Here is a 22,610-nt window from a genome sequence, read left to right as displayed (position 1 = left end):
TTTTCCTAAAATAAAATAAATAAAATAAATAAAATAGCTTAGGTTTTTGTTTTACTATAAATACCTTTCATACTCGAACACACGTCGATTGTTGGACAATACTTATGCTCTAATGTATTTTAATATCCTAATCATAACTCATAACAAGACATTATGATAACAGGCCTATTCATTATTTGAAGTACACCCTTATCTTATCATTATCACTTATCTACCAAACTTATAATAATATAGAGGTATTTCACCTCCACTCATCTCTAGCACTCTCTCTGGCTGTGGATAGACATCAAATTATTAAAAAAAGCCTCTACTACGATATTTTCAACCGTAGCATATAATAATGATAACTATTTTTGGACGGCTGAATTAATTTTGATGATGAAGCTGAACACACTTTATTTCATGACCGTAAAAAAATACGTACAAACCGAACCACTACCATTTTCAATTTATAAACTGCGTACATATCTTGTGAGAGCGACCACCGTACAATGCTCCTAGTTATTGAATTAACACCAGTTATCACGTAATTGGTAGATTTGAGCTGTAAATTAAACGCCAGATGCGGCCGCGTGGGTCCATGCGTTATTTATGGAATAAATTTACACCTAACTCTTAAATCGTGAGCAAAATGAGCTAGATTTGAACTGGAAGTTTTGATTTGGGTGTATTCTTGTGTTTTTGTACTTACTGAAATGTTTTGTCGTTAAACGCACGTGCCGCCAAAAATAAATATATAAATAAGTTTCCTATTTTTTGTGTGTTTCATCGTGATTGTGAGTGTTTAGCGGAAATAATTAATCGTATTTCCTTGTAGTTTAGCGACCTAGTAACGTTTAATAAAGGGTGAACCAAATTTGACTTTCCTATATTATGTATAGGACGAACAAAAAATTGTCACATGGAAAATGAAATCTTACCAATTGATCCTAAACTCGAATTTCGATGTACAATTTTACGTTTTGACAAAGCTAAATCTAACATTGGTGCCTCCAGCATCTCCACCTTTGTTTGCATCGTCCGTCAACGCTAACTTCGCCACATCCCGGTCCACCACACCCGGCACACGTCTCCGAGACTGCTTCTCATGAGCGGAGTCCAAGTGGAACCCGGTTAATGGTGCGCGACGGCCGTTGCCTCCGCTTTCCTACGGCGCTTGCATATTGCATAGATCACGGTCTTACACTGTAGGAGCGACGTGACTTGACCATTGCGAGAAGACAAGATTTAGGTCCCAGGGGGTGTAAGGTGTCAGCTGCGAAATGCCATTGGTGCGAGTTGTTTCGCTCGGTTGCCATTCGTGTATTGTGACCACGAGCACCTAATCCTCTCTTATCATTCGTTCATAAAATATGCAACACGGGCAGTTGGACCGAATTGTGTTCTTCTTACATGATTATAGTATTGTAGCTACTTTTTATACGATGTGTTGTAGGATATGTGCTCAGTTGGAAGGGCGTAAGTTGATCGCGAGGGCTTTTGGACTAGGTTTGAATCTTACTACTTACATGTTTAATTTACTATGGCGAAATATTTAATTATGGTGAAATCAAAATTTATAACTATCTTAGTACGTCGGCGTCGTCAGTAGGTAGGTATTATTTGTTAAGTGAAACGAAATATTCAAAATAAGGTATTTACACAGAAACTATATCCGAGAATCAATTAACCGTGGTAGTTTAATTAGTTTAACTTTCATCGGCAGATAGCGGGAGTGTCAACAGTTCAGTCAATATTTGCCAATCAGGTCCAATATCTGTGTTTACTCTATACCAGAGTGCTCAGGGACTGTTAATTAGTATATTTTATCAATGACCATCAAAGGTAAGCGTTCAACTACGGTATAGTACGCAAAGGACGCATCGCATTCAGTATAGAAATTCACTCAAGTGCGTCCACTTCTTATCGATTGCCGGCGCCGTTTCTGCATATATTGATGAAAGTCCGTTTGGTGCGATACGAACGATACCGATACGTGGACGCTTACCTCAAGTGCTCACATCACATAATACGTGTATCGATCTGAGTCGTGAGCACAAGTTTCGATCCTCCGTTAACGTTGCGTATCGTCAACTGTCACTGTCAAAATGTAATGGAAAAAACAAATGCCACTTTTGAAACTAACAAATTTGCCTTACATTTTGACAGTGATATTTGTCGATACGCAACGTAAATTGTGGAGGTTTCGAATCCTGTGCTCGCGGCTCTGACAGATGTTTGAGAGATCGTTTAGGGATTGCCGATTGCTATATGGTATAGATAGGGTAGCAGAACGTCCCATGGTCCACGCTACGTTTGCCGTTTCGTGGCTTCCACTGTCGATCCCCAATTCATGTCGGTTCTTCGGTAGATAACTAAATTAATCAAATTTATGTAATTTTAACCCTTTTTTGTCTCGCACATCCTAAAACTGTGACTGTATGATTCAACGTCACTAAATGTGGGCATGATTCACCATCAGTACAGTATACAGTAGGTATCTACCACAGGAAGTAACAAGTCCAATTAATTTCCACGTAATCTTTTATTAATGTCATGTCTATATCTTGTTGATTAATCTTTGTTCGCGATGCTGCTGATGTAGATTTGAATGATTTTTTAAATTAAGTTTTCAATGAAAGTAGTTTTTTTTAATTTCATTTGTATTAAAAGTAGAGACCTAAATACAATTACAATGGAAGTACTTAGCTACCTACCTTATACGCACAGGCGTAAAATCCAACAAGAAATATTTCCTATGAATCATTCTTCAATGATCAGGTGCAAACAAGTAAGTATCTAATAAAAACGTTTGTATACTTGTTAATACATAATAACTTTATAAAGTATGGTTTGTGAAGCGCAATTTATTCTTTTGTTTGTGAAGTAACTTACTCAGTTCCTTTCCCTAATACAAGTTTGTAGGTTTGTTCATACGGGTACCCTTTTATTTCCCTTGCCAAGCCTTAAACCCGGTACCTTCCCATAAATAAATCAATCGTTGGTCGCACATTCGACGAACATGCAATACATGGCGAACATTGAACCATAACAAGCTAACTAGGCCATCGGCTGTAGGGCCGGCACTGCTATTAACTCATTTCGCAATAGGAAGGAACAATGCTAAATGATAGACTGCCTGTAGGCTGGTACTCTGTGCCGTGCCGCCTCCTTTGAACATAGGATAGGCTAATGGGTAATGGTAATCTAGCTAGGGATGTGCTGTTACGGTATAGTATCGATCTCATGTTGCATCGGTCTTTGTTCTGCGTGTAAAGAGTCTTTAGCATAATATTTATCATGGTAATGGGAATACTTTACTTTTAGGTTTAAAATAATAGTAACTAAAACTTAAAGGTTCGTCATAAATATAGTAACGTATAACTCTGTCGATTAAAATTCTAACCCATGTCTCTTCCTTAAAATTGCGGGACCTGTAATACTTTGAACCGACTTTTAACTACAAAAGTGATATTAAGTAATTTTTGTTGATGATGCAATCTCAAAGTTGCCTTTATCACCAACAGTTGCATCAAATCGGTGACATACAGCTTGGATGATAAATCGTATCCTCTCGGGAAGCAGTCACCAGAGTCACCACAAACGTTGCCATAAACCTACACCATCACACCGCAAACCATCCATAATCCCAGTTTCATTAATAGACGTCAGTGCAATTACGTCGTCGTAATATACACTAATAAACTGAATGAACTAGTACATAAACTAAACTGGGCTGGGTATTTGCAGACTCGTTTATAGCGCTTTGTAGAGATTCTAAATTGGTTCTTGTTCCAGATTTACAGGACATAAAGGAACTTTATCTCACAGTCAATAAATAAGTAATAATATACACCTAACGCAAATTTGACTGGCCTGTTCTTTCACCAGGTTGATAACCCTTAATCATGACATAGCTCAATAGACTTCATAGATTTCCATTTAAAATTCATGGTTGAGGTTCACCAATTCTGAACAGCCAGCTAATGGGAGACCATTACACGGGATTGTCTTACTTGCAATAACAACCTGCATCCTGACATTGTTTAAAAATATTCAGCAATAGGCCTCGGGCTACACTGTGTTTCGTACTCGTTGGGTTGGGTACGACCTATTAGAGTATTCGCCGACGATAATTAGCTCATTCTTTTAAAAACATTTCGATTACACTAGCTCCGATTCTGAAACTAGGACTGCGGTAGCCTCATTCTATTTTGATCAAGTAAAGTACAGCCTGGATCTCTATCTTAGAATACTACAAAGGAGCCATAGAGATGATTTTGAGACCAATTAGGCCAAACAAATTATAGAAATGCCCGACCAGAATTTCAAGTTTCCTTTTCAATTGGATAATGATACCGAAATGGCCTCTTCCCTTTTTTGTCCATTTCTCCCAAATTACTCGTGAAACGATTCTAAGAAAAGAGACTACCTTAAAAAGGGTTCCCATTGTTAAAACCTCTACTGTTGGGACTCTTTCCTTAATCAGCACAGTCTTTGATGAGACGGGAATCGTGGGTATGGGTAGGACAATAGCCAGCAGTAGGATAACTATATACAAGGTAAAGGCTATACAGAGAGGGAACGCTGCCAGCCTCCTCGGAACCATCCCGGGCGACGGCAGCGAACTAAAAGAAATATTCTACCTTTGATAAACTCCTGTTTATTAAGGGTAGAATATTTCCAGGCCCTAAAAGTATTTTATATTATTAGGTATTTTATTTTTATTCGTAAAATATATAAATAGTTTAGTATAAGCAGATAAGGTATATTTAGTCTTCTATTTTATAAAGTTAATATATAGATTTCGATTATAAGGTAAAATTACATAAATATATGCCTCACGTTCAGGTACCTATTAGTACAGTTAACTGCACAAATAAAAATTATTGTACCTAGGAATGTATTTACTTCTAAACTTTATAACCCTTTAACTGACTTGATAAATAAAAAGTCGGCATTCTTTTGTTTGAAAGTTAAACATAGTTGGGTCGTAAATTAGCCGTCCAAAGTTTTGGCCGCGGCATAAATATAACATGTTGATTAACATTCAGGTCGCTTACTGGTGATCCTTTGAGTGAGGACGAGCCAGATATGGTACTTTGAGGGTCGCTATTGGATTACGAGTCATATTTCCTCAGGGAATAAGAAGCTACGCTTCAGAGAGAACTGGACAAAGACGTCTCAATGACCACTAGTCCCACACAATAGATTGAGTTAACAGCGAAAATAATGCAATGTCTGTTCAGGAGATGGGTTTTCAAAGCAAGTTTTTTATTGTTATAATTGAAGATATTTACATAAATATATTGTGTGTAAATGTTTTGTGTGACGCTCCTTAAACATAGAAGTTGATGATTGCTGGCTGATGATGATAAAAATTAAAATCAAAACTACTAAAGCGAATTGGAAAAATATTTCACTATAATATAATAATATTATCTTATGCTACGTAGACTACGTAGTAGAAACCTCTTTAACTGCGAAGCTTGCGCGTAAAGCTCTTATTTTATCATTAGTTCGTATAACATTTATTTGGGGCATATAAGGATACATCAATATTCGATTCACCAATAGATAAAAAATGAAACGTTCGTTGAACGAAACATTCTGTGAGCTAACAGTTAATGAATCTGGTCAACTGGCAGTGAATAACACCAACCCGCACTATGGCGCCGATCCGTGTCCATAGCCCATAGCTCTGATGATGTACCTAACCTGCTCCCCTCTCCCCCCAGGTGGTCCCCCGTCTCCTCGGCTCGCTGGTGGGCAGCGGCATGAGCCCCACGCAGCACCTGGAGCAGCAGCAGGCGCTGGTGAAGCAGTTCGCAGAGATCCTCGAGTTCGTGCTCAAGTTCGACGAGTATAAGGTGCGTGTTGTGTTGTGAGGGACTGTGGGTGTATGTTATGAGTATAGCGCGGGTGTTAAAATTTACTGCATAGGTATTGATGATTGCCTACGAAGCATCACTGATAAGCTACTTTAAAGGCGGTGGATAAGAATTATATACCCAGTTGAACTTGTCGCACAATATCAGGAATGTGTATTAATTTCACCTTCAATGAAAGGTAGTGTATAGTTGGCTACGTACACTCTTACCTATAGGCAGAGGATAGCGACTGCTGTGTCTGGGGATTCTATTCTATCATTGCATCAGTGCAAAACACAAAATATAATAGCAATCATATAGCAATGTAATGTTGTTGCTATCGCCAAATAGTTTCAATAACGAATACCAAGCCTATTTATGGACTTCTTTTTCAACTTTTCCACACATCAGCACCTTGTCTTCACTGTGATCAGCACCCCATACAAGGACGGCATTAAACTGCCAAAATTCAAATAGCTTTCAAACTAGCATCAGCGGTGAATACTAACTAACACTCAGGACTTTCTTGACCGACATTTCATCACGTCAAAGGAAGGAATTGCCAATTAGGATAGTATTTTGGTACCAACAGGATATTATGGCTGGGAGACACATTATGTGGTTAGGTAGGTACATATATCATTATGTTACTGATGGGTGGTCTGAAAGTAGTGAAAACCCGTAATACATATATATTTTTCTTAGGGTGCCATCTCCTATCGGAGCTCGGCATAATTTTGTATGATTTTTATCTCTTGATTTCCATATAATCAGTCTTTTAGATTCTGGACTCAATACACCGTCCCTTTTCGACAGGGTATTTGACCTAATTCTTGAGATTTAATGCATATCAAATTTCATAATCTACATCATGTGTGTTAAATATGTAAATGTATATTAACTTGCACGCTGGCCAACCTTCTATAAATACGTTATCTAATAACATTAAATCCGTTGGTAATGCATGGTATGACCTGGAATCAAAAGCATTTGGCTCAAATGCTCCAGATTTAATCCTGGATCTATGTATAGGTATATTCATTTGCATAAATGTTATATGAAACAGCAAAAAATCTGCATAAAAATTCCCTATAAAATCGGGACTCTTACACGATGATGAATTTAAAGCTGACTTATCTGGTGTTAGTTTTATTATTGTGACTGAAAAAGTGTTCAACATAAAAGCACTATCATTCATTGCCAAGTTATACATAAATGTTTAGCAAAAGTTTACAGTTAATCACATGTAAATATAGATATTATAAATTATCTCGCTTGTTCGCTACGCACTAATAAGTCTAAACCTTCACCAGAAGTAACTGTAGGTAACGCTCATAAAATTGCATAATTAATTAGTAATATGTACGTATAAAACACTCATACTTTGTAACAGATTCATAAAAAGGATTTTTACTTTCTTCTCCATAAGCAATTTCATGCGACAAATTAGTTTTCAGCAAATCTTTGAAACATTTCCAGGAAATTAATAAATCCGCTTCATACCTCTTTAGGTGACTTTCCTTTGTGGAAATTACTAGCTGATCCCGCGAGCTTCGCTTCGCTTCGCCTTAAAAAGTTTTCCTGTGGGAATTCCGGGATAAAAAGTAGCCTTCGTTCTTTCTCAGGGTCTAGACCATATGTATACAAAATTTCATTCAAATCTGTTCAGTAGTTTTGGCGTGAAAGAGTAACAGACAGACATAGTTACTTTCGCATTTATAATATTAGTTAGGATTATTTATACCTACAGTGTCTAAACTTTACTTGTCTCAATAAGCGTGAGTGTAAACTATCCTCGCAAGTAACACACACAATATTTATTACGTATGTCTATTACATTATTCCAGCCCACAATCATCCCACTTCATAAGACGAAGTGTTTATTTATACTTACAGTCGCTGACATCACACTCTCACATCATTGGTTCATTCACAGCTGCCGAAACTATTTTGTAAATATTTTTGCAATAATAATATATACCTACCGAAGATGAGTGCTGAGGTAAACGAATGGAGGTTTATGAAGGGAGACCACGAACAAGCAAGCGTAGCGTGGGATGCCCTCTGGCCCGCTGAACCAACGACATTAGATAGGTAGCCGGTAATAGCTAGATGAGGAAGGGTCCTTGGGAGAAACCTAATTCCAGCAGACGATGATCAAAATGATGTTATAAAAAAAACATACATTCCGAGATTTGTATTCTCAAATACGTTTGCTTTGGAATCCTATATTCCCCAAGTGATAACTGATAACTGTTTATGCAAAGCAAGTAAAGTAACTGAACCCCTTTCGCAACAATATCTGTCAATATTTACGAAACACCTCGAGGTACAGTGGCCGCCATCTCTGCATTACATTCCACTCAAAATCAGCTCTTACGACGCACGAATTGAGAACGGTAGCGCCCAAATCCTTACTCTTAGATTGTCCCCTAATGTTACATTGTACCATCAGGGAAATCCAAGCCTTAATTCAAATCAATTTCCCGTGCGCAACTCTTCGTGCGTGCGTGCGTGTGTTTGTATTGAACACGCAAGCGGACTGCAAGCGACTCTGAGCTCTAAGAATATCGGGCAATTCCCTGACAGTACTTACAGCATGTACTATCATTGTTTTGACTCTCGCTGTTAGCCTGTTAGTAACTTCACTACGGAAGCGTCCGATTGAGAGGTCGGGTTAAACGGCTGAAGGGGTCTTTGAATCAAAATGTTCTGACAATGTCCTTCATGTTCTGTCATGGCCTCTTCACCTTGATTTTCTAGAAAGTAATTCGAAAAAGCCGATTGAATATTATGTAACTATCTATGTGGATCACATATATAATATGTACATTAAGAGTGTAATACTGAGAATCACCAGGGCTATTCAAAAGTTAAGCCCTTATATTTTAAAATGATCAATAGTGCTATTCCGATTCGATTATGTACAAATTAACCTGCAGGAGCCTTAGTTTTTTTTCTAGCGTTTCCAATATTTTCAGTAAAAAGAATCGACAAATGCGCTTTTACTATTTCAATACCGTAAGTCATAGTGTACCGCTGCCATTGCATATCAAGTTTTCGATTGAAATGAAATCAATGAATTCTGCATAATATCCCGTGACCTCTGTGTCATTGTCCCTCGCTACGCCTACAGAGCTATTGATAGTCGGCGGAGCCCTATTCTGGAGACCTGAACGGTTTACAAGAGACTTAGCATCGCTTAACCGTGACCAGTTAGACAGAGGATGAAAGAAACAGAATTGAAATTGAAACGGAATGAATGAGAATTGAATAACATTCTAGGTACTGAATAACATCCTCAATAAACGTAATATAAATACTGAAAGGTATACATGAAATGGATTTTACATTTCGGATATGAATAAAAGCAGTGCTTTCAGTTAACACCGAATCACCATAGTTCGCGAGTCAGAATCAGGGCATCGTTTATCGAAGTCGCGATATGCTAAAACGAAATGTCGATCATAAACATTCAAGTTTATTAGACCCTTTAACCGAAGCTTCCTTTGTAGCGATCTTCGTGAATGCTGTGCTCAAATAAACAAGTGCTTTTCATAAAGCGTTTTCTAAACTGCACTCTTCTGCGCTTCGTTTAAATGTATGTGTCTGGAACTTTTTAACTTTCTTTGTCGTTCTGTTCGATTTTCTCGCCGAGTGCATTTGCAAAGAATGCTTTGCCCAAATATAAAAGTGATTCACACAAGTGACATCCGCACGAAGACGAAATTAGAGACACAGTCAGGTTGGTTCAGGGAAGTGGCTCCATCTGTAAATAAATCGTATAGTACTGGATTAGTGTTTTTTTTCCTCAGTGGTACTGATTACAGAGTGTTTAAAAATATAGTTAGATTCGTAAGCCGAAAGGGGGCCAGGGTGAAATTCCAAGACGTAAAATAGAAGTTGTTCAGATTGACTAGGTAAATTCTTTGCCTTTCGGCTAACTACCTACCACTTTTGCAACACTCTGTATACTCTGTAAATTTCTGTTGAACCTTACCGATACAGTGCATTATTCATCGAATCAACAATCAAATAGATAGGTAATTATAATGGAAAGTCGGCCTTGGCCCGACCTCAGAATAAGGCACTCCTCCAGTGAATCATTCGATTTGCCTAATTCCTAATTTACCGCTTCTAAGTAGGATTTACGAAATCGTCAATAATTCCACAATACCAAGCTTTTCGCTGTGTGATTTTGGTCAATTTATTTTTACATTTTAACATAATATTTGAAGATACTAATACAGAACAGTACAACAACAAATGTTTAAAATGTAATGTACCTATACAGGGTGTTAACTAGAATGCGTTTGAGCGGGAAATGGGGGTTAGTATTAGTCTAACCAAGCACGTTTCTAAGAAAAAAAACATCAGATTCTCGAATATTTATGTTTAAAGTCTAAAGTAAAGTGGAAAGTTTTACCTTAATCAAAAACATGGTCACCCTACACAAACACATAACCAATGAGACATTCGATTGCAAAAGAACACACACTCTAAATTTGTTATCAACTTCACTTTACATAATTTATTTGATGTAACTATTATTGCAATTAATTACACAGTAGGTAATAACAATTATTAAATAAAATTGAAATTATTCATGGTGATTAAGTAATTAATTACATACTAATCAACAATTAAACAGCTGATGTGCATAAAGTTTCATAGATCGTACAGAATATAATTTATGACTTTCTAGGAGCTCAGAACAATAATTAAACCTTTTTACTCAGAATAAGGTAAGCGTTTAGTATTCACCCTTGATACTCACCACGTTTTATTTTTCTTTTATTACCTAAAGATGCGTACAGACCGGCCCAACGAACGCCCACCGATGGACATTTATCATACATAATACAGGGGCAGATTGAGCAACGAAGGTCAACAAAACCTGTTCGTTGGCGTTCGTTTGGCCGGTCTGTACGCAGCTAAAGATAAAAGACCACAATGCATAACAGGATGATAACAGGGTCTACTTCAATTACGAATTGGTTTACTTACACTCGCTCATCTCGATTTGTGTTGTGTACTTGCGATTGAGACGTCTTTGATGACGAATAGTACGGAAATCCTCATAATAAGTATGGCCTCACTTTGAATACCAGTAGAATAATAACAATCTCGCGTATCATAACCATCGAGTATTTATGATAGTCATTACCTTCTCTGTGGATCTAGTCTGTCAGTCAGTCATTGTTGTTTACTTGTTTACAATCATTTTTTACAATTATTACCTAAAAGGGAAAAGGTACCTACAATTCTATCTTTTGATTACCAAGCCTTGTTCCTCATCTCGTTTTATGTTGTGCTGTGCTGGGAATACATGTGACCTATGTTATGAAGCATAAAATGAAACTGTTCTGTATTCATAAAAGATAATTATTGTGTATCAATAAAGTGATACTTATGGAGTAAAATGAAATGTCTACAATGGATTGGGTACTTTGAGTACCCAAAATCTCGGTAGGTACCTTGACGATGTGGCTCCAAGTGTGGTGCTGATGCACGCATACTTTTTTTATTGACCTTGGCTTTGATTTTTAGTGTTTAATGCATGCAAACCTCTGTATGTATGTTCTCTAAACATATTATGTTATGGCTTTTTTTTTCAAATAGGCTATTGCAATAAACACAGTTTAATGGTTGTATAATGTAGGTAGACGTAGACCACCTATTTATTCGTGTAGCCACAAGCCGCAATGCGCCCGCAGACGCGAATACCCTGCAGTTGACAGCCGAGTGGTGACATCTGCAGATATATAGTGCCACAAACTTATCTGTTCCGGTGAGAGTGAACTAAATTGATCCATATCTCATTACTTACTAATTAATTGTATATTGATATAGATTAGATGGGTTTATTAAAACCTCAAGGGCAAATAACCACTACGGGCAAACTTAAAATCTTATAAAATTAAGAAATATTAGACATTTACTTGAACTGTCACCGGAACAGATAAGTTTGTGGCACTATACCTCGATGATATCATCATTATTATGTATAGGTAATCGGAGATATTACTGGTACAGATTGAGAAACGGTTTCTACCAAGGAAATGGCTTTAATTTTATTGAAAGCCTTAGTTTTCATCGTGCATACTTTTTTATGGTAAAATATTCACAGAAATGCAAACTGTAACATCACATTCTACTTTAAGTTTTACTACCTATGTAGGAACTTACCTATAATGGTAACTGTTTCCGCAATTACTTTATTAATTGGTAATTATTTCTATTACTCGTTAGAAGATAAATACATTGCATTTTTTTTATTACAGTCGTGTTTTTTCAGTTTAAATAAATAAATGACTAAAACAACATTGTAGTTAACTACTAAAAATTAAAGGTGTTCTTCACCTATATGTGTTTTGTGTATGTCCTCTAGAGCCTTTCATTTTACTCTGGAATTACTTCATTATTGATTAAAATCCTGCTAATTTATTAATTTATCGGCCTGTTTCAAAATAGCTTAACCTCTGGTTTACCAAAGTAGATTTTTCCCTGTGGAATGTTCGAGCAACATTCCTCACTTGGTATTCGTAATTCTTGCGGCTTCAATCGCTTTGGAATTTTCTCAGCGTAGTTATGTTATGAATTCGCGAATAATGTCGGTTTGTTCATTGAAGACGTTTCAGGCATGTCAGCTCTTTCACTCCATTGTATCATACTTGGAGCACATTTTTGCATGTACTTACACTTGCCATTCCAGACAATCACAGTCAGATACAGAAAACTAAAGTATCATGCATTTTAGGAATAGGAATCTATTTCATAACGTAATTCCATCATATCTAATAACAAAGCTATATTTATGTCCAATTACCTTCCTACCCAGGTATTTATCCAGTAATGGACGATAATGGACTGTATCGCTCGAAATGCTTAAGCATTTTGCACATTGCCTAAAACCAAGTAAAAGTTACGATCTACTGTCCGGGCTAGCTTGACAAAAATAAAACGGACAAGAGCTTTTATCGGTACGATTATAATACTTACAACAAGGTTTTTTACTTATTTAGTGAAAAGTTGCAAAAAATGTACATTGGCCCTAATGGTTCTGATGACGAGAAATTTGGCTAGAACTATTTTATTCATAGTATAGCAGCGCCCTCTGAATATCGGTTTCGTAAGCTACAGTAGCGCTCTCTAACCAGCGTCCCCCGCCCTTCCAGATGAAGGTCAGCCTCAGGGGCCTCTTGCTTTAGCCGAATTCTTTGTACATCTCTCTTGCTCCAACATACATACGCATACAACATGTTTCTCTATCTCGCTGTTCCAGATGAAGATCCCCGCCATCCAGAACGACTTCAGCTACTACCGGCGCAGCGTGTCGCGCGGGGGGCTGATCAGCGCGGACCCGCCGCCCGGGGAGCCCCCGCTGAGCGCAGAGACTGCTAATAGGATGTCGCTGTTCTATGCGCAGGCTACGCCGATGCTTAAGGTGAGGTGGTGAGGAATTAAGCCTTGTATCCACCTGATCATACTCAGGCGAATGAGCGGCTCATTTGATATTTATTTAGAAGATAATAATATAGCTCAGGCGTCTCCACTTGAGCTTCTCGGCCAAATGAGCCGCTCATTCGCCTGAGTATGCTCAAGTGGATACAAGGCTTTAGAAGGAGTTATCAAAGAGAGGGATAGGAAGGGGAGCTCTGAAGGTTTTGAAGACGGTTAAGCAAACTATGACTAGCAAGCTCAATGTTGATAGTAATACTAGGGTTTTTGCCATTAGTAATAGATGAAGGCTTTGTAAGGCTAATAATAATAAAAATAAATAAATACCGACCAACGTTTTCCTCGACATCGCGACTGTGCCATAGCGCATAGCGTCATCAGTCGTCAGCCACGCGCGACTCACGAGCCTTATAGATGATGCATAGAAAGGCACTTACCTTTGGACGCCATATTCCTACAACTCCAACCCCGCAGGTGCTGAGCGAGGCCACATCCCAGTTCGTGAGCGACAACCAGCAGGACCTGGAGAACACCACCGAGACGCTCAGCACCATGGCCAAAGTCTGCCTCAGGATGCTCGAGAACCCGTGAGTATTGCGCATCTAGACTATTTATTTATTTATTTAATTCTTTATTGCACAAATATATAATAAATGCCCAAAATATGGGCTTAATGCTAAGAGCATTTTCTACCAGCCAACCTAAAGGATGTACAGGAAAACAGGTACGATTTGCAAAAAAAAAGTATGTTAGATGAAGGAACTAAAAACTAGACTTAGATAAGATACTTTTAGGGCCCCTTGAGTGCACAAAAGCGGCGGTCGTAGCCGAGTGAAATATAAGCTGCTCCAAATAGTTACTGACTCTATTCTGACTGGCCAATCCTTTCATCGCGGTGCTAGTGCCATATTTGTGTCTATTGCGAATATTGAATCCACTGTTATCAAGTTATTATTTGTTTCAATGCATTCCACAACAGCGGTCACTACTTGCAAATGTTCTTTTTTAGGAGATCAAAGTTATAAACTTTATTTAATTAGACACTGCCTTCTACAGTACCATATTATATAGAATACCAGCGAAATACACTCTCATCTGATCTGACCACAATAATCATACCTAAACGATACACATAAACTATGATCCTATAACCATTACGCATGAGTTACTCAAACATATTCGCTAGCCAGTCATACGAGCCCCATTTACAAGAATACAATCCGGCCTCACACTTCAATCATTCTTCTACGCTCTGCACTAACAAGCCGGCAGACACACGATATCTCGGTAACTCAATATGATACTGTACTGTCGGAGACATGTAGCGTGATGATTGCTATACGGTTATGGTATTAATAGCACAGGAATAAGGGCTAGAGAATTTAGAGTTGGTATGACAACATTGGCTTACTTTGTTGCATTAGCTTTGCTAGGGTGGTTATGATTGTGTACCTATAGTGATTATATGTATAATTATTGTTATGACCTAGAATCTATGCCCTGATCCTAGCATTAGGTAGCTAGGTACAATCATGTCGAAATTGAATCTTATCACTCAAACTAGGATAGAAGTAGAAATGAGTCGGTTTGACAAAATTTGGAATTACACAATATACTTACCTACAATTTGGCAACCTCTGTGCAGGACAAAACGTTTACTCAGATCATCTTTCTTTTAGGGGTCGGGTTTGCTTACCGACATGATGACACTTTATTTATTTTCTTAGAATGCTTTAGTCCAAACAAATTGCTACATTGAATCTCTAAAACACTTAAAAGCCCAATACACTAAGTGCCTATAGTTAGGATTACTTAGTCTCAGTGAAAGCTAAACTGGTTTAAGCCTAGACTACATTTGCGTACCTACCCACCTCTGTGCATCGGAATGCTTTTAGCCGATAAGCTCCGTGAGTAATTGTTACTAGCGCCGCGACAAATAGTCAAGGAGTAGGAGTTTACTTGTGTTAAAGATGCTAAAGACTTTCTTATCGTTCTAGTAGGCACCAAGTAAAATATTCGTATAAGCTGCAGTTAGCTTCTTAAGTTGGCCATCGAGCGTAAAAGAATTTGGGGTATCCCGCTGCTACCCAATATTAGCACTAGAATTTCCATCTATATCTATACTATGAACTATGAGTGACCTAGCTAGGTTGCCTATAAGACTTTTGAAAGGGATCTGAGAACTTTTTCCAGTGACTTCTGTTTCATAGGAGAGTCCTGTGTCTAATAACGAAATTTATGCTACAAAATTATCATGTAGAGCTAAATACAGAGAGGGAATGTTACAAATGACACATGTATAATTGATAAAGCAGACAATTTAATCCAACACCTACTATCGTACATACAAGGGCACATTGTAACTGCAAACAGGCTGTGATTGCCCATTTCCTAACTGAGCGAATGTACATTATGTATGTACGTACGGTGGCCTGCGCCTAAAAGTATACAGGCGGAGTTTTTAAAATAGCGATCTCAAGCTCACATGCTGCTCGGGCACATCCACATAAACACCACTGCTACACACATCACACACAACACGTCCCCGGATTTATAACAGATGTAGCTGGTCCCTTCATCATCAGGGATCGCTATTTTAAAAACTCCGCCTGTATACTTTTAGGCGCAGGCCACCGTACATACATAATAATATACAATGTAAAATTGTACATACATAAACAATCGATGACGACAGAACAGACGTACCATAACAATAGAAGACTCTGTTTGAATGTCAATTTTCTATTTGATAAGCGTCGCGTTTGATGACTTTGCGTTGATTATTTGCTATAAAGATATTAATCATCATCATCACACTAACATCAGCCAATAATCGGACACAATGTTTCACCCAAATAGCACCATAACAGTCAAAATAAAATCAATTTGATGTAAAAGAGATTTATGGCTGTTTTTCTGTAAGACTTGGTCTCATTTTTATACATTGTAATAACTATGAATATTTTTATAGCTGCTATAAATTCACATTTTTAATATGAACGGGAACTGGTGACCCGATAACGCTGAGCAATTTTTACTATCACAATCTTTATTAAATACCTACCAAGCCTCTAACTACCTACACTATCTACAAACGTGGTCTTCATGAATGTATATTTTGCCTTTTTCCTTTACAGGATTGTTCAAAGTAGCCCTTTTGCACACCCTGTATAAATCTTATAACTTCATTAAGGATCACAGTACAGACTACACATTAAAGCGAGAAAAATGCAATAACGTTTAGCAAACCCAATTTCAGGACGAGGACGAATCATGACTTCGATCCAATATGTTAGTTTGAATTCTTCAATATGAGGCCCAAGTTTATACTTCTAAAACTTTTTACTATCAATTTTATAAAAGTAAATAACATCCTCCAAAAAACATATGTTCCCTAGATCACGAAGCAACCTACATGCGCGGGCGCACGTTAACTGCGCTGTAAATCCAGTTACTCTGTAATTTCGTAAACGCCATGTGTCGTTAGAATGTGAATCTGTTTGTTTGTTTTGTTCTACTTGAATTTGGGTTACGAGGGGACTGGATCTGGGACTAGCTTATGTTTTTAGGTGGTTGCGGAAGATTTTTAATGACTGACTAAATGTAAATAGAGAATTAGATAAAGCATACATTTGATAAATCAATGCAAATAAAGTAAAAGTAGGTTTCTACTTGCTTGCAATAAAGTTAAAACAAACATAAATAAGATAAAACTATATTCATTATCTACTACGGGCAAACATCCAGTGTTCAGGCCATTACGTTACAGCATTATGGTAGATATTTTGTACCATAACATTTCTGAACATCATCAGCCAACAATCGTCTACTTCTGGAAACTTCGGTCTCTACCAAGGAGCACCACAACATTCTATCCTTTTCCGCATCCAACTTCTACCGGCTATCTATCTAACGTGGTCTTCTGGTTTACATAATTAGATGATAGATCTTCTTAAAGCTCTTAACTCAGCATAAGGCTACCTGTCCATCAGAGCGGAGCGGGATAGTAGGGCGCTTAATCTCTACTAAACATTCAGCCTATGCCTACTCTAGTGAATAGCCCGCCTAATGCAATGACTGGACCATTTACCTTTACGCTGCTTCTAATCATACCCTATTCTCACTTCCCCAGTAAACTCGTCGCCCAGTTCAGCCGCGAGGAAACCTCCCTACTAGTCCTGCGCGTGATGGTGGGGCTCATCATCCTGTACGACTGGGTGCACCCGGCCGGCGCGTTCTGCCGCGCCTCCTCCGTGGACGTGAAGGGCTGCGTCAAGTTCCTGCAGCAGCAGCCGCCGGCCAAGGCGGAGCCGCTGCTCAACGCGCTCAGGTAGGGGCGGGGGGCGTTGGGGGCTGGTCGAGTCTTTATAGAGGTCTCATGTGGCTGGGTGTGCTGGTCGAGTGTGTAAATAGGTGTCTTAATGACGATGCAGCTACTGCACAAGTATGTATAATATAAGCTGGTTGATACTTAAGGATAGATTGATCTGGAGTTTAGACACATCCGTAAGATTCTATTTTTGCCAGGATTCTTTAGCGGGTCAAGTGTCTAGGTCTCTGGATGGCAACACAACTATTCTGGGACAAACTTCGAAATACTCTGGAGGTTTCTCAGGTAAGAATCTGAGCTGGTAGATAAAGGTAGCTTTCGATTTCAGACACATCCCTAAGGAATCTTATGGATTCGACAGATTCCACTTTCGTCAGGTTCCATGTTAGCTTTCCTCGCCAGTGGCACTGATTTTCTGATAGAGAACCCTACAATCCTCCTAAATATCTAGTGGTAGGTCTAGAATCCCTTAGTATACCCAATCCAGTCACTCGGATCCCTCTCTCCCGGTCCTCCTTGTGACGGTGGGGCTGATCATCCTGTACGACTGGGTGCACCCGGCCGGCGCGTTCTGCCGCGCCTTCTCCGTGGACGTGAAGGGCTGCGTCAAGTTCCTGCAGCAGCAGCCGCCGGCCAAGGCGGAGCCGCTGCTCAACGCGCTCAGGTAGGGGCGGGGGGGCTGGTCGAGTGTGTATGTAGGTCTTATGTGGCTGGAGAGCTGGTCTAGTGTCTTAATATGTCTCTGAATGACAAAACGACCAGACGCATCTAATGCCCAGGTATTAATATGCATTTGAACTGGTAGATATAGGTTGCTTTGGATTTTAGACACATTCTTCTTGGATTCTTTAGCGGGTCAAGTGTCTAGGTCTCTGAATGGCAACGCAACTACCCTGGGACATATTTGAACGGGTAGATATAGGTTGCTTTGGCTTTTAGACACATCCGTAAGATTCCTTTTTCGACAGGATCCCATTTATAGGTACTCTTTTTGGTTCAGTATCATCCTGATTTGAATCTACAACGAGTGTGAGTACCTAAAGACACCAGATTCGACAGATTCTACTTCCATCAGTTTCCATTTTGGCTTTCTCGCCAATGACACCATTTCTCTGAAAGAGAATCCTCGTATCTTAACAATCCTGGCAACCGCTTAAAGCAGGATGCGTTTTAAATATGCTGGTGGTAGACCTAAAATCTCTCAGAAGCTCACTACAGTCACTCGGATCCCTCTCCTGGTCCTCCTTGTGACGGCGGGGCTGATCATCCTGTACGACTGGGTGCACCCGGCCGGCGCGTTCTGCCGCGCCTCCTCCGTGGACGTGAAGGGCTGCGTCAAGTTCCTGCAGCAGCAGCCGCCGGCCAAGGCGGAGCCGCTGCTCAACGCGCTCAGGTAGGGGCGGGGGGGCTGGTCGAGTGTGTATGTAGGTCTTATGTGGCTGGAGAGCTGGTCTAGTGTCTTAATATGTCTCTGAATGACAAAACGACCAGACGCATCTAATGCCCAGGTATTAATATGCATTTGAACTGGTAGATATAGGTTGCTTTGGATTTTAGACACATTCTTCTTGGATTCTTTAGCGGGTCAAGTGTCTAGGTCTCTGAATGGCAACGCAACTACCCTGGGACATATTTGAACGGGTAGATATAGGTTGCTTTGGCTTTTAGACACATCCGTAAGATTCCTTTTTCGACAGGATCCCATTTATAGGTACTCTTTTTGGTTCAGTATCATCCTGATTTGAATCTACAACGAGTGTGAGTACCTAAAGACACCAGATTCGACAGATTCTACTTCCATCAGTTTCCATTTTGGCTTTCTCGCCAATGACACCATTTCTCTGAAAGAGAATCCTCGTATCTTAACAATCCTGGCAACCGCTTAAAGCAGGATGCGTTTTAAATATGCTGGTGGTAGACCTAAAATCTCTCAGAAGCTCACTACAGTCACTCGGATCCCTCTCCTGGTCCTCCTTGTGACGGCGGGGCTGATCATCCTGTACGACTGGGTGCACCCGGCCGGCGCGTTCTGCCGCGCCTCCTCCGTGGACGTGAAGGGCTGCGTCAAGTTCCTGCAGCAGCAGCCGCCGGCCAAGGCGGAGCCGCTGCTCAACGCGCTCAGGTAGGGGCGGGGGGGCTGGGGGGGCTGGTCGAGTGTGTATATAGGTCTCATGTGGCTGGGTAGCTGGTCAAGTGTGTAAATAGGTGTCTTGGTGACGATGCAACTATGACTCAGGTATGTATGTAAGCTGGTAAATACTTAGAGGCTCTGATCCACTGAATTGCGCTTCTATGAATTCTGGGCCTTCCACCAGCATATTTAAAACGGATTTGCTTTAAGCGGTTTGCAAGGATTGTTAAGATTGCGAGGATTCTCTTGCTCTGGATTTTAGACACATCCGTAAGATTGTTCTTTCATCAGGATTCCATTTATGCCCATTTCTGTCGAGGTTCGTCAGGATATGACGAATGTTGGGTAAGATTCTAGATTCGATAGATTTTACGTCTATGACGCATGCCACTCTCCGTTTCGAATTTCGTCAGATCCTTTTGTGCCGTTTCAATCGATCGTTCAAAAAACGTCCGTATAATCACGTGACCAAAATTTCTACCTATAATTACGTATAAGTCATAGTACAATATGGTAATTAGACTAATCAGTCATCCCCCTATAACACTTTTACATCTTCCTCTACGTCTGTAAACTCACCCCTAACCTCCTTCTCCTCCGCAGATACACAACAAAGCACCTGAACCACCAGACGACGCCGAAGAACATAAAGACTCTGCTGGCGGCGTGAGGGCAGCCCTCGGGCCTGGCGTGCTGCTGCGGCGAGTGAGCGGGACGGGGATAGCGCTCGCACTCGCTAGTGTTCAGTGGTAGGCCAATCAGAGCGTGGGGGAAGGGTAGTGACCAATCGCAGCGCTTATGGAGAAATAGGCCCAATCAGAATGTTGCTTGGATAGATAAGAGTAGGTTGAATGGGGATAGACAGTGGGTGACTTTGTTATGGTCCAATAGCTGCGCTGCTTGGATTTGGGTTATAATAAAGTGATCATACTTTTGGTGAGGGTTAGGATGGTTTAAATTCTTGCGAATGTTATTAGATAATGCTCAATAAGGTACTAAGTCTATACCGATAGCAGAGCAAATGCAGTAAATTAAATTTTTAGATGCCAGGATTATGAAACTGGTAATAGTGGATGGATTTAAAAGGTGGTGGATGGAAGAAAGATTTGTCTATGTGTAAGATGTGTGTAAATCGGATAATAGATACATGCAAATTCAATTGGGATTCGATTCTCTGAGCGCTGAGATTGGTTCTCGAATTAATAATTAGGCACAATTTTGTATTGAACACTGAACATTAGTGAGTAAGAGTTGGACGATTAAGTATTCAGTCGTTATTTATATGTTATCTGTAGTTATAATTAACGTATTAATTAACTTTATTTCCAGTTAGCTTTGCGTTCAAATCTAATTGGAAGCGAATAGTCCCTTATAGTCAGTTTTATGTACCTTCGTACTCCTAGGTTATTAATTGTTATTTTAAATTTGCTCTTTATGATATTGCATTTAACATGATGTTATGAGTATTAGAAGAAAACAAACTAAAATAACAGCATCAGTGAGATCCTGAATTCAAACGATACACCGCATACTCTAAATGACTTAATATAATTTCCAACTCTACGTAAACGTTAAATATTCTTTGCTTTAACGATTCTAAAGTTTTGTTGGAAATCTCCCCTCATACCGTCAACTCCCGCATCAGGCTAGGTCTATGGAAAATCCCATATATGGATATTATGGTGTAAATTTACTTATGAATTGTTAGTAAAGTATATCCTAAAGATGTAATGTATTTATAAGACGCGCCTTAATAAGGAAAGATATTATAGCATTGGACCCTTAATTTTGACACAAATATTATTATTACCTATACCCGTATGCGTCCGAATTACTATGAACTTTTAAACATTCAGTAACGATAGTTAATGTACTTATAACAATGAAATTGCCTTGCTTTTTCTACCTAATCTCTTAAGCATGGCTGAATATTTTCCCTAAAGTCAAATACGCGTAGTATTGAGAGAAAACACTTTACGGGAAAATGTTTTAGCTCTACCCAAAAACAAAATGGCTTTACCAGTAGGAAACATTTTATAAGATGTGTAATATTAAGTGCGTTACGATTATGATGATGATGATGATGATGATGGTCACCCACCCAAGACGAGGCTGTAATAGCTGCTGAACCAGAATTATTCGTTTGTAATGAGTGCGGAAAGTAAAACAAACCCAGTGTTACATTTTACGAATTACCCAGATAACCTACATCTCACTCAATATGATATAAGAATTTTAACGACAAATTATTTTGCAACACTTTACATCCTAACAGTCAATGTAAGAGTACCTACCTATTGGATTATTTCAAGACTGATTTATAATGCTCGCTGGGAGGACTTTTCTACTAATTATTTTTGCCGACGGACAATAACCATCCGCACGGTGTAGCGAGATATTTAATATAAGTAATTGTGGATGCTCACAGTAACTGGCAAAAAGACTTAGCAGGATGGCCCCCACTTTTTGTACTATCCACTAACCAACGGTAATGATTATACTATAACTATAAACAATAATGTTAACATATTACGCCTTAGAGAAACCAATAATTTAAGGTATATATGAACATATTAACAAAATTATATTATTTGAATAAGTCACTTTGCCTTTATATCGTAAATATTCGTGTTGAATACTGTTAAAAAGCATATAAGAACACTGCCTTCATGTTATCATAGTAAATAATGTAAAATGAATAGTTGAGAAGTACATAAGATATCAAAAGCTGAAGGGAATTTTCAGCTATCTATGGTACGGTCCTTTCTAATTTAAATTGTTTACAAGAAATATTGTCAAGTAACTAAATGTGACTACAAAATAATGCCTTTTTGTTAAA

General features: G+C 39.0%; 1 protein-coding gene across 1 annotated transcript in view; it reads left to right on the top strand.

Annotated features, from left to right (window-relative positions):
• LOC105383610 (CYFIP-related Rac1 interactor B) overlaps positions 1–20,742 on the top strand; it is a 30,997-nt gene extending 10,255 nt beyond the window's left edge. Inside the window, exons 2-6 of the mRNA XM_048631559.1 lie at positions 5,718–5,849; positions 13,135–13,296; positions 13,785–13,897; positions 17,443–17,640; positions 20,375–20,742. Coding sequence (XP_048487516.1) covers positions 5,718–5,849; positions 13,135–13,296; positions 13,785–13,897; positions 17,443–17,640; positions 20,375–20,441 — 672 coding nt within the window. The 3' untranslated portion in view covers positions 20,442–20,742. The remainder of the gene's footprint in view (positions 1–5,717; positions 5,850–13,134; positions 13,297–13,784; positions 13,898–17,442; positions 17,641–20,374) is intronic.
• The last annotated feature ends 1,868 nt before the right edge of the window (positions 20,743–22,610 follow it).

The sequence above is a fragment of the Plutella xylostella genome, chromosome 29 (assembly GCF_932276165.1).
Source record: "Plutella xylostella chromosome 29, ilPluXylo3.1, whole genome shotgun sequence".
Classification (NCBI taxonomy): domain Eukaryota; kingdom Metazoa; phylum Arthropoda; class Insecta; order Lepidoptera; family Plutellidae; genus Plutella; species Plutella xylostella.
The sequence above is the reverse complement of the archived record's forward strand: the minus strand, read 5'-3'. Positions and strand labels throughout refer to the sequence as shown.